The sequence below is a fragment of the Manis pentadactyla genome, chromosome 9 (assembly GCF_030020395.1).
Source record: "Manis pentadactyla isolate mManPen7 chromosome 9, mManPen7.hap1, whole genome shotgun sequence".
Lineage (NCBI taxonomy): Eukaryota > Metazoa > Chordata > Mammalia > Pholidota > Manidae > Manis > Manis pentadactyla.
In genome coordinates, this window is record NC_080027.1 from 43,799,840 (window position 1) to 43,812,387 (window position 12,548).

Sequence of the window (12,548 nt, forward strand, 5' to 3'; positions counted from 1 at the left end):
TGGGCAAAGAAATACAGAAAACTCACCACCAACTTAATCGCATCAAGGAGAGAGTTAAGTTTATTCTTCAAACAAGAGTAAAATCATGTGTGAGAAGGGTAGAACGTGGAGCAAGACAAATGTGGTTTTGAATTTATAATGATCAGAACCACAGTTTACTGATTTCTCATTTTGTTTATACAGGCTTTATATCTCTTTGTTACATGTAAAAGCAACATTCAAAACAACTCAGTGAATTTATATCTCTTTGTTACATGTAAAAGCAATATTCAAAACAACTCAGGTGGAATTTTGAAGATGCAAGGAGGAATGAATAGCAACAGAAATAGCATGTATTTGAGGACATTTTAAAAATATTGACTACCAAAACCAGTAACCATATGTGTGTAAGTTTTAAAATTTATAAGATGTAAATTAAACCAACAATAGCATGTAAATCAGAAAACAGGCAAACTTTCTACAATTTTTCTAAGATCCTTTATTAACAGAAAGCAGTAAGACAATGCTAATTTATATTAAAATTTGATAAATTGTATGGGTGCCTGTAGGCCAATGGCTGAAGTAATTATAAAATTATGTATAAAATCAAAGCAAATGGGACTTAAGTAATAATAAAAATTTTAAAAGAAGAAAATCTTCATTGTGAAACATTTATAGCTCAGGTTGAAGGAAAAGATCATAAAGTAAAATAGTACATTTAATAGAAAAAATAACAATAGTTATGCTAAATGTTGCATGTAATTAATCATGTATATAAATTATTAAAATTGTCAGATTGCATTAAGTATAAATTATTTGATGCTTGTAAATGGAGGCAAATTTAATTATCAAGATATTAAAAGGTTGAAAGAAAAAGGATGGATGTTTATAAGTTGAGTTTGCTGAGTAATTTTAAACTTTATAAATTCCACAGTCAGGGAGAGTGGTATAGCCACCATTTTATATCCAAAATCCTGCAGTCATGAAAATGCACACTCAGAAAATAATTATAATTGTATTTGTAGAAAAAGGATCTCCATGAAACATCAGTTAGTCTGGCAAAAGTGGAAGCATTCAAAAATTTTGATATAAAATTGTCAAACAGATTTTGAAACCAAAAGAAAAATAACATAATCTGCTAAATGAAATTATAAGGGACAAAGAAATGCAGCAATCGATAATAACAAGTGCTCTGAAAAGCAGGTGGAAATTCAATGAATTTGAATACTTACAGAGAAGGTCAATACAGATACACAATTTACATAATTTTTATGAGAAGGCATTTCTCTTAAGTTTCATAAATTGCATATTGAACCTTATATATATGTATTAGGTGTCATTGTTTTTCCTTTTCTTGTATTTGTAATAACATTTCCTTCACACGGTCATAGATCTGCTTGGTTCTGATTCCATATATGACAGGGTTGAACATTGGTGGCACTACAACATAAAGATTAGCTAAAAGTATGTGGATATAGTGGGGGACATTTCGGCCAAAGCGATGTGTCATAAAGGAAAAGAGGGCTGGTGTGTAGAAGGCAAGGATCACACAAACATGAGAACCACAGGTGCTGAGGGACTTGAATCGGGCTTCATGGGAAGGAAGACGGAAAACAGCACTGAGTATCTGAACATAAGAAAGGGCAATGGCTATGATGTCAAAAACGAGATTACAAATTGCACATAAACCATAGATTATATTGACTTTGATGCTGGCACAAGATAGGCGAGCAATACCCATGTGTTCACAGTAGGTGTGGGGAATGACTTGATTCCCACAGAAGGGCAATCTTAAAACAAGAAATACAAATGGAATCACAAAAGTAAATGCCCTCACTGACACACCAAGTCCGATCACAGAAACCATCTTGTTGGTGAGAATGGTGCTATACTGCAGTGGGTTGCAGATAGCCACATAGCGGTCATAAGCCATTGCCAGCAGGACTGCTGACTCCATAAGTGTGAATTTGTGGATGAAAAACATCTGTGTGAGGCAAGCTTCAAAGAGGATCTCCCTGAGGTTGAACCAGAAGATCCCAAGCATCTTGGGGATGGTAGCTGTGGAAAGACCTAAGTCAATGGTGGCCAACATAGCCAGGAAGTAGAACATGGGCTGGTGTAGGCTTCTCTCAGCAAAGATCACAAACAGAATAGTGAGGTTCCCTATGAGAGCAATCATATACACAACATAGAAGGGGAAACCAATCCAGATCTGGAGTGTTTCCAATCCTGGGATTCCCACCAGCAGAAAGGAGGAGGGGTGAAACTGGGTGTCATTGGGAAAGAACATCCTATTTGATAATGCATAAGTCTTCAGAAGTGGATGCTTATGCAATCTACTGGTCACCAGACTTTGGAGTCCTAAAGATAATGTGAGAACATTCAATTAACTACTTTCATTATCACCACCATCATCAACTGAACCCTTCTTCAATTTTGACCAATTTAGGATATATGGTTTTGGCAGTTAATTTCAGTTGATTGAAAGGTAACACACACAGGGATTAACACACAGAATGGATAATAACTGTTCAATTAACACACAGATTAATCAAAGTACGTGCCAAAATATTTAAAAACTGCTTTAAAATTTTGAAATTGGTTTATCTGTTAGTATTTAGTCATTATTATCACAAAATAAGATAAAGAGTGAAAATAGCAACATCAACTACCAATTATTGGGGTGCTGCTTATTTGCCAGGCTCTTCTTTTTAGACTCTTGCCAAAAATCATCTCTAATATTTAAAAAAATCCTTTAAGGAGAATAATAATTTTACATATTGTACATATAATCCAAGGATCAAGAGTTTAAGAGCCTTACTAGAAGTTTAAAATGCTTTCAATGGAAGGTCTGGGAAATTCAGCTAGGGAGGAAAGTAGTGAATGGACATAGGAAGAAAATATAAATAAAGGAAAAGACAGTGTACACTTTGCCTATGTTATATATACAGGTACTGCACACACATACACATACACAATCTTGTTTAAAACTCAGAACATCCATCTGAATAAAATATGTTAGTATTTCTAGATTATGGTTGAGGCAATTGTGACTTTAGGAGTTTTAAGATATGTCAAAATGTCAGTAAAAGACTAGAGAAAGGCAAAAACTTAGGGGTACTGGTGGGACAGGGACCATGGACTTAGACAGAGTTGGGTGAGGGCCTCTGGAAAAAAACAAAGCAAGATAATCCATTGTGGGATTTGCTTTGGCCTGCTGGGGGACCCAGCTTATTTTTCTAACTTTACCCAGGTGCTGCTTTTCTTCCTCCAGCCCTAAACAAATGATTTGCAACTTGAGCAATGTAGCTAGCAAGTCCAAAACAATGTAGTAAAAACAGGAAGGATTCCATCTGAAAATAAGATTGCATCTTAAAACCCAATTAGTTAAAAAGTAAGTTTCTTAACAGAAAGTAACTCAGCCCACCTTGGGAGCAAAGCAGGCAGTCTTAAGTGATATGCTCCCACATGGGAAGCTGCTATACTGGGAGGAAATCAGATCAGTAAATTTCTTGTAAATAAACAGGAAGACTAATAAGAAACTTAATAATGTCTCTTCAAAGATAAACATTTTGGGACTACTTAGCAGGTGTACATCCCTAGCCCTTTGTCTCTCAACCACCTATAAAACCCCTACACAGCACCCTTATGTTTATTGCAGCACTATTTACAATAGCCAAGAAATGGAAGCAACCTAAGTGTCCATCAGTAGATGAATGGATAAAGAAGATGTGGTACATATACACAATGGAATGCTATTCAGCCATAAGAAGAAAACAAATTCTACCATTTTCAGCAACATGGATGGAGCTAGAGGGTATTATGCTCAGTGCAATAAGCCAGGCGGAGAAAGACAAGTATCAAATGTTTCACTCTTCTGTGGAGTGTAAGAACAAAGAAAACACTGAAGGAACAAAACATCAGCAGACTCACAGAACCCAAGAATGGACTAACAGTTACCAAAGGGAAAGGAACTGGGGAGGATGGTTGGGAAGGGAGGGATAAGGGGAAAAAAAGGGGCATTACTATTAGCAGACAATGTAGGGAGGAGCACAGGGTGGGCTGTACAACACAGAGAAGACAAGTAGTGATTCTATAGCATCTTACTACACTGATGGACAGTGACTGTAATGGGGCATGTGGGGGGGACATGAGAATAGGAGGAGTCTAGTAACCATAATGTTGTTAAAGTAATTGTACATTAATGACAACAAAATAAAAATAAAATAAAATAAAATGAAATAAACCTAGACAATGCACCACCCCAGGACTCTCTTGTCCCCTCCTGGCATGAACCAAGCTCTGTCCTCGCACTTTATCTCTAAGTAAAAGTCTCTCACTTGCTCTCCCACCTTGAGTGTTTGTGAAGTTCATTCTTCGACTCTGCAAACAAGAACCCTGGCATCCCTGGGAAATTAGGGGCATGATAATTTAATTGCTTTCAAATTTCCCTAAGCCCTTATTATATGTCATGATGTAGTTTGCTTATAACATTTCATATGGGAGTATTTCCACAGCATTTACTCCTTCCCATGTGCAGTTATTGTGTAGTAAAAAGTCTCTCTTCTGCTCATTTAAAGATTCCATGGCAGCAATTCTAATTATGACCTCATTTTCAGAAAGAAAATCAGGGTATTATCTACACATTGATATAAGAAGGAAAAACACCAAGAAGCATGTGATAAATAGGTTATAGAAGCTAGGAGCAGGAGACACTGTAGCAGGAGATATTCTGTGGCAGTTCTGATAGGAATGGAGGCTATTTCCATAAGGTTCTGTCATTGCAATGGAACTGTGAGTACTTTTAAAAGGTATGACAATGGATAACAAGAGGGTGAAAATAGAATTCAGTCATGGAAGCAAGTTCTTCTGTGAATCCCATGGGTGGAAATCAGCAAAAAACCATCAGTTTGCCATTTTCCAGACATATATACACCAGTTTCTCAGTTAATGGGCAATTTACTTTAAGTACTAATTGCAGATTAGTACTTAAATTACTAAAAGTACTTTTTACTGCTAAAGAGTAAAAAGAAGCTGCTTCTCTGGCTTTTCTAAGTGGGAGAGATTGGTATATTCTGTGATTGCAAATAAATAAGTGGAGATTTTGTCTCTGTGGTCACACAATCATTTTATACAATGAAGGAGAGGGTAAATATGCACTAGGTAAATGGTCAGAAAGTGGTATGAATAAACCAAGTGGAAGGTAAATATAGACAGAACAAAAAATTAGAATGGAAATAGGGAATATGGAGAAAGAAACAAAATCTGATTTTTCAGATAGATAAAACTTCATTATCCTATGGACAGTAAAGTTTTTCTTAGATGACTGTTAAAGAGCAAAATATGTAAAAATCCCAAGAGCAGCATATAACCTCTACGGATATATGAAGGTGGGAAGGAATGGTAAGGACAGTCTCGCACCTACAACAACGCCCGCAGGAATTACAGGTTAGAGGGGCTGAAGCTGCAGTGAGAGGATGTCTTAAAGGAAGGGTTGCCAGTAACCTTGGTTCTTGACTTCCAAGTCAGGGATCCCTACAGTCTTGTGCTTAAACCATCCTCACCTTTACTCCCTTTACTCCTTCCCAGAGGTATTCGATCCACTTAATGTTCCCACAGAGGTACTCTGATATTTTCTCCTTGACTTCCTTGTGTTTGAATTGGTAAAAATAGCAGTGTTATGTCCAAGCTTCTAAGGGACTAAATTGTGTGAACAGTAATGGAAAGTTCCACCAAACAAAAATTTTAAAGCATCTTTTAGCACATAAATCAGACATATACATAAGGCACTGGTAAGTATTTCATGCATGTATGCAGTACTCCACTCATTAAATAAATATTACTGAATGTGTTCTATGTGTCAGAAACTGTTCTGAGACATTTAAAATTGAGGCCTGTACAACTAGGCAAAATAAAAAATGTTATGTATAATCTGAGGGAGTGTTTATCAGCAAGGATATTCAAGAAAAACAAATTTCAAAAAATAAATTGATGGAATAACCCATCAATAGTTAAATAAGAGCTATATCAGTATTTGAATTTAATCAGGCAAACTATTCTTAAAATTAATAAAGAATAGAATTTCTAAAAGTTATAAGACATTTTGATTCATACATACTTCTCAATAACAAGATCAAATGCTTCCCTATGAATGTCATCATTGCCTTGTATCCTAGCAACTGTAACTGTAAAATGTTTTTCTAATAACTGCATTTTGTAAGCTCTAGCAGAATAAATTCTATGATATTCAACATTTCTGATTATTTTTCCATCTGTCTGATTTCACCTTCTCATTCTCCTTTAAAGACAATTAGTTCTTTTGACCATTCATTAAATGTTGGTGATTCTTAATCCTCAGCCTCAGTTTCCATTATTTCTCATTCAATTTAGTCTCTGAACAATCTCATCCACATCCATCGCTTTAATAGCTGTCTTTATAATGAAGACCCCTAAATGTCACCAGCCCTTAGAGTTGTAACAAATTCATATTCACATAAACAAATTCCTGTGTAATTATGTTCATTACAAATAAAACATTTCTAAAACTGATCCCCAACTCTGCTTCTACCAAACTCCAAATGTAGCTTAATTGTCTATTCCAAAATATGTCATTACCTTTCAGTGATTTGGCCAATTCAGAAATATGAGCATCATCACTTTCTCTTCTCCAACTATTTAAAGAAAAACACTTGACTCATGTCCAAAAATATCATTAAAATCAGTACACTTATCTCCATCCTAACTGGGATGGTTCAAACCATCATCATTTCTTGGCTTAAATACACTGCATTGTTTTCCACTGCTTACGAACATGAGCTCTGCAGTCAGACTAGTTGTGTTGACACATTGAATGGATTCAGGCTGAAATTCAAATGCTTTCCCTAGAATTGTAAGGCCCTTCCTAATTATGATGCTATTCTTTCCCTAAGCTTTATCATTAGTATTTCCATAAAACTAATTCTGTGTCATCTTTTCCTCTCCTATTCCCCTTCCTTCCCTTTGCCTGTCCTGGGAAGTAAGGATGCCCTGGGAGCTGGGGGAGAGGAAGACTCACCACACTGAGCACCAGGATGGAATTCTGTCTCCGTTTGTCTCAGTCGGCTCAGTCTTTATTAGGGCACTGTTTTGTTTGTTTGTTTGTTTTCGCCTGGAAGAAGCTTGTCATAGGAAATCCCCTAGAACCAGTTTTGTAAAGGACACCAGGTCTCTGAGGATTCTAGTTTCTGATCTGGCAGTCAGTCAGGAATAGAAAGCCTTGACTTCTATGGAAATGAAGGCAGAAAAAGTGAGTTTTTTTTAATAACCTTGTGAGTTTCCATTAACCTTTTATTACCTTGCTCTGTATTAGAGTACACAATGATTAATAGGGCTCATTATCTCTCCATCTCAGATTATAATTTAGGGAGACGGTATAACTTTGTGTTCAAGAACAAGGGATCTCAAGTCAGAATATTTCTGTTCTATTTGTAGCTGTATAAATTTTCCAAGAAAAGTGACATTGGGTGCTCCATTGTTTTTTTAATTGCTCTATTTTACTGCACCGACCCATTTCTCATTCACAGTTCATCTTAAATGTAATCATTTACTCTTTCAGTTCTTTTTGTTGATATTTAACATTGTGAATAATTTTGAGTTGTATCCAGTAGGCAAAGTTAACATAAAATTTTGTAATGGAACCCTGTAAACTTAGCAATAACTAAGCAGATGCTAATATTAGTCTTAGATATTTCAAGTAAGTCTACTTATTCTATGAAAAATAAAATCTATTTTGGTACAGGTAGTAGTCCTACACACTTCTTTTGCCTTCTTACTTCCCCCAAAATACTAACCAATATATCTCGAAAGTTGGACTTGTAGATGCTCAGTTAATGTCAATAGACTCATGAGTGTGTGATCAGTACAGTACTTAGGCCTCTGCTTTCAAAAGAAAGCTCTATTCCTGGGGTTTAATGCTGTGTTGTACTTGGGGTTCAATGCTACCTTGAATTTTTTTAAACAATTTTACCCTTGAATTTATGTTCTGTAATTGAAATCTGATAGGAAAACAGGCAGGTGTTGAAGCTTGGAGCCCAACTCTGTATTTGAGCCTACTTAGCGTGTATTCACATGTGCTGTACCCTCCACATTTCCCCGGGATGATTTCTTGGCTACTTGCTACACAATCCTGCCCAGAGATTGTTGTCCCTGCTTGGTGGGGCAGGTGAAGCCTTCAAGCCTGTGCTCGGTGCGGCATCCCCAGGTCCAGGCGGGGCTTGTTAGGCCGCCATTCCTCTCTGCCCCACCCCGCAGCACCCCCGCCTGTGGCTGCTTTGTACCCCCTTTGCTTGAACTGCAGTGTCTCTGCATGACCTTCCCTTTTGCCTTCACCTAGTCTTTTGTTCTCCCACCCCAGCACCTATGGGGGCTTGGCTCCAAGGCTGTGAACTCCTTGGGGGCAGGCATGAAATGTGTAATGCCTCTGCACACCCATACTACCATAAAGGCTTCTTGAAGGAAATAACAGCCATGGGCTCTCCTGATTGCTGGCCACAATGTGAGGATCGCCTTTGGTGTTCTCTCTGTTGGAAAAAACCATCTGAGTTGTAAGTTTGTGGAAGTCTGAGGGTTCCCAATTCTGCCCCACCTTCGAGGCCGTGATTCTGTGGGAAACTGCTTTTTCCTGACCACCCCACACGTGCTTCAGTTTGTTGTCTTTACATTTGCTGTTCTCTCTGCCCGGAACACTCTCCCCAGCCTTTCCTCCCAACTCCCACTTCCACAAGGCTTGTTCCCTCATCCCCTAACTTTTACTTAAACATCACATTCTTAGTGATAGTTCCCATGACAATGTCAGAATTACTGACCTTTACTGAAACCATCTCCTCCATCCCCAGCTCTGTGTTTCCACACAGTCCGTGTGGTCCTCTATGCACCTCCTCATGTGCGTGTGGTCCTCCTCTTCCTAGAGGGAAGGCATTTTGCGTCTTCTGTTTGCTACTATATGGACAGTGCCTAAAACAGTGCTTGTTTTAGGAGATGGTCAGCATATATTTGTTGAATTTATCAGTGAATGAATTATGAAATTTATGTGTCCTTCTGAATATCCAACATCAGTCCCATCACTCATGGAAAAGCTTGACAACTCAGCTCACCCCACTATGTGAACTTCCCTTCTCTATTCCTGTCTCTTTATTAGTAAAATGAGAAAGTATCCACACATAATGTTAGGACTAAAGGAGACTAAGACTCTCTTGACAAACATCCTCACTTTACAGATTTCAAATTGAGATCTGTAAGAGGGTAAGGCAATCTGTGCATGGTTTATACAGATGGTCAGTGGGAGACTGAGAACAAAATAATAGTCTCTGCCCTCGGATTTTCATCTCTGCTTTCCAGCCTGAAAGGAAATGCCTGTCGAATGGCATCATAGAGTTCAGTATGATGCAAACCTGTGGCGTTTCTTCAATTCAGCGTAGTGTAATTATGCTATATAGTGGGTCATTATGATGAAATTTTAGTATACTTCTATACTGTTTAGCACTTCAATTACACTAAATATCAAGTCAATATGATAGTTGCACAATACCAAGAACATACTCAGATTAAATACAGTGTGTGTTTATATATGTTTGGGGCCTGGACTAGCCCACTCCCTTTGAGGAGTTCAAAATTAGGAGTTCAGAACTAATTCCGGGAACCCTGTTGAAAAAAAATGTTTAACGATTTTATAAGATTAAAAAAGTAATGGTTTTTGCCCTAGAAATACACTAATCCTAAATTTGGGAGTCTGGGTGCAAAGTCAGGACATGGGTTATCTGTGTCTGCGGACATCCTACTGCCCTAGAAAGGGAGTTAATTCAGATCTCAGGGCTTTGTAGCTCCCAGTCTCCCCAGGGTGTTCCAAGACGTGCAAAGTTCTCACTCTGGAGCCTGTAGCAACAGGATAAAAAAATCCTCCCATCTAAGCAAATGGAGCTCAGCAGATGCTAAGAGAGATTTGCTAATTTCTCCAGGTATCCCTGCTAGTAAGTAATATTTTAGAAGTATGGATCCTTCTCTGTGGTGAGCTGAGCACAAGAAAAAGAGTGGTAGGTGACAAGGAAGGTAGGAAGAAAGGGAAACTTCCTGATGAAGGTAAGAGGAGAGGGGACTGACTGTGAGAACATGTCAGCATCATCTCACACACACTTGAACTACTGCTGCCTTCATTCTTTCTACTCTACTCTTATACAGTCTCTGTGTGCAGCTTGGGACATCTTTGCTCTTCTTTCCCTGTATACAGCTCATCACTGACCCGGGTCTGGTCTTTTCATTGAACTATCAAAGTTCTTTCACTTCATGATTTCTGTGTCTTTCTCATTACTATGTCTTCTTCAATCTTTTCTAATCTAATTTAAAGGTTGGATAAGTGCCCCCTCTTGAGCCCTCTTATTCTACACAGAGGGAGAACAATAACTGAAATTACTTTAAACTATTCCGGAATTAATGTGGGGGAGGGCACGGGAGGGCTGTACATCACAGAGAAGACAAGTAGTGATTCTACAGCATCTTACTACGCTGATGGACAGTGACTATAATGGGGATTGTGGGGGAAGGGAACTTGGTGAAGGGGGGAGCCTAGAATTAATGTTCTGCATGTAATTGTAGATTAATGATAACAACAACAAAAAAACTATTCAGGAATTATCTCTGACCAATCACAACCTAGTAAAATATAACCAAAGCACATGCTACTTTCCTCCAACCAGAAGATAGTCCTGATTATTTTGGAACAGTTTAGTCTCCAAGTGTGTAATACAAATGTCTGTGAAAACATCTAAGAATAAGGTACTCCAATATACTTGATTATAAACTCCATAAAAATATTTATATTCATATAAAGTGAGGATCAGAATAATCAAATTCATGCTATGGCTCTCCACTTTATCATGTTCTTATGAGCAGGTTTACCAGCAACTGTTACCCCTCCACTTTTTTGATGACCCACCTTGGGTCACACAAACCTTGCAAGAATCCTTCTGCATAGGCATTTGTGCCTCTTTTCATAGGTGAGGAATCTGAGGCTTGATAAAGGGAAATCATTTTAGCAAAATCACATGGCAATGAGCAACAGACTTTGGCTTCAATTCCTAGTGTCTGCTTCTAAACATCATGCCATTTTCCATTACACTAAACCCTAAACCAGCTGAACCCAAGTCACAAAAAGGAAATCTGATAGGATTCTACTTCATCCCCTCCCCAAATCCTCTCTATTTAAATGTCATTCCTTGCATAAGTCATTCCTGCTCAAACTAAGGATAGTTTTCCACATAGTTCTTGTTTCTTTCTTGAAATACCTCTTCTTTTTTCCCAATAGTAAGCTGTTTGCCTTTGATTAATTATCTTAACTAAGGTGTGTTGTCTCCTTCCTGTATCTGTGGTCAAATTCTTCTTTCTAAGAATTCTTAAACAATTTGTCTAAGCCCCAAGCTGCAATGTACCCTTCCAAGACACACACACACACATGCACTTTCTTCCTTAGAAATACAGTTCTAATACAGTTTATCTGTTTCATACAGCTTATTCCTGCTTTGCATGTGTGGAATCTCAGAATGCTGAGCAAAGGAACAAAGAAAAACCCTTTTTCTATCTGTAAGGGAATAGAAGATGACATTGAAGATGACATCACAGGGACATATTGTACTTCGGCCCTCCCCATGAATTCTTCTAATCTCATGTCAGTAAGGAGATAGCCTGGTGGTATGAATTAGATTTACTTTCCTGATTGTGGTAATTCTTCCCAAATTGGTAATTATATATTATATCTACTGAGCACTTCTAAGTGTCAGATGCTCTTTTACAACTGTGTAGATAATCTATAAATATTACATAGATACATATATATATGTACATCTACATACATACCCATAGAAATGTCTATCAATCTATATCTATCTATTCATCTACTGAGTATATGAAAGAGAAAGAGCTCTTGGTCACAAAGTTTTTAGAGTTATTAAAGTGCTACATATTGGTGACAACTTAGAGAAGAAGAGGGATTCAGTTTCAAAAAGTGGTGTGTATAAATTAAGTCATTTTACCTGACACTACTGTGGTATTTTATAAACTTGAACATTAATATTTATGGGCCCATGTGCAAATCTGTGTTTCCTTCTGGATTGTCATCAGCAGGGAGACACTTCAATGGCAAGGGATATTTGCCTATCATCAGAACAGAGATGAAGAGAGGTAAGTGCATTCCATTCTAAGCAGACCCAGATTAAGAGGATTATCCTGAGATGAACGTTGGCTTCATTAATTAAACCTCAAGGCAGATATGATGTCAGCACCAGCAGGAAAAGAGTGGGTCAGAAGATGACTAAGGCCTGAGAAATGGTTCTTGGGGACTTAAGCAGTAGGGAGCCTTCACAGATCCAAAACTGTCTTGGGAAGTTGGTTTGCTGCCTTAACAGTTTCCTTGGAGACTATGTTATACATGTTTACATGTTCAGCGCAGTGTGTGCAGAATCATAATGGCTGTCATGTTAAGTCATGCTCCTACTTTGTACATACAGTATAGAGTCATAAATCAAATTTTTTTTTTGTAGATA

At 37.8% G+C, this 12,548-nt stretch overlaps 1 protein-coding gene across 1 annotated transcript; it reads right to left on the reverse strand.

The window, feature by feature from the left end:
- Positions 1-1,315: 1,315 nt before the first annotated feature.
- LOC118912133 (olfactory receptor 52E2) lies at positions 1,316-2,275 on the reverse strand. The gene has a single exon (XM_036884934.2). The coding sequence runs from the start codon at positions 2,267-2,269 to the stop codon at positions 1,316-1,318; it is 954 nt and encodes a 317-aa protein (XP_036740829.2). The 5' UTR covers positions 2,270-2,275.
- Positions 2,276-12,548: the final 10,273 nt, after the last annotated feature.

Bases quoted from the DNA above. Each gene is read 5' to 3' on its own strand.
- LOC118912133 (XM_036884934.2), bottom strand. From the start codon at position 2,269: ATGTTCTTTCCCAATGACACCCAGTTTCACCCCTCCTCCTTTCTGCTG.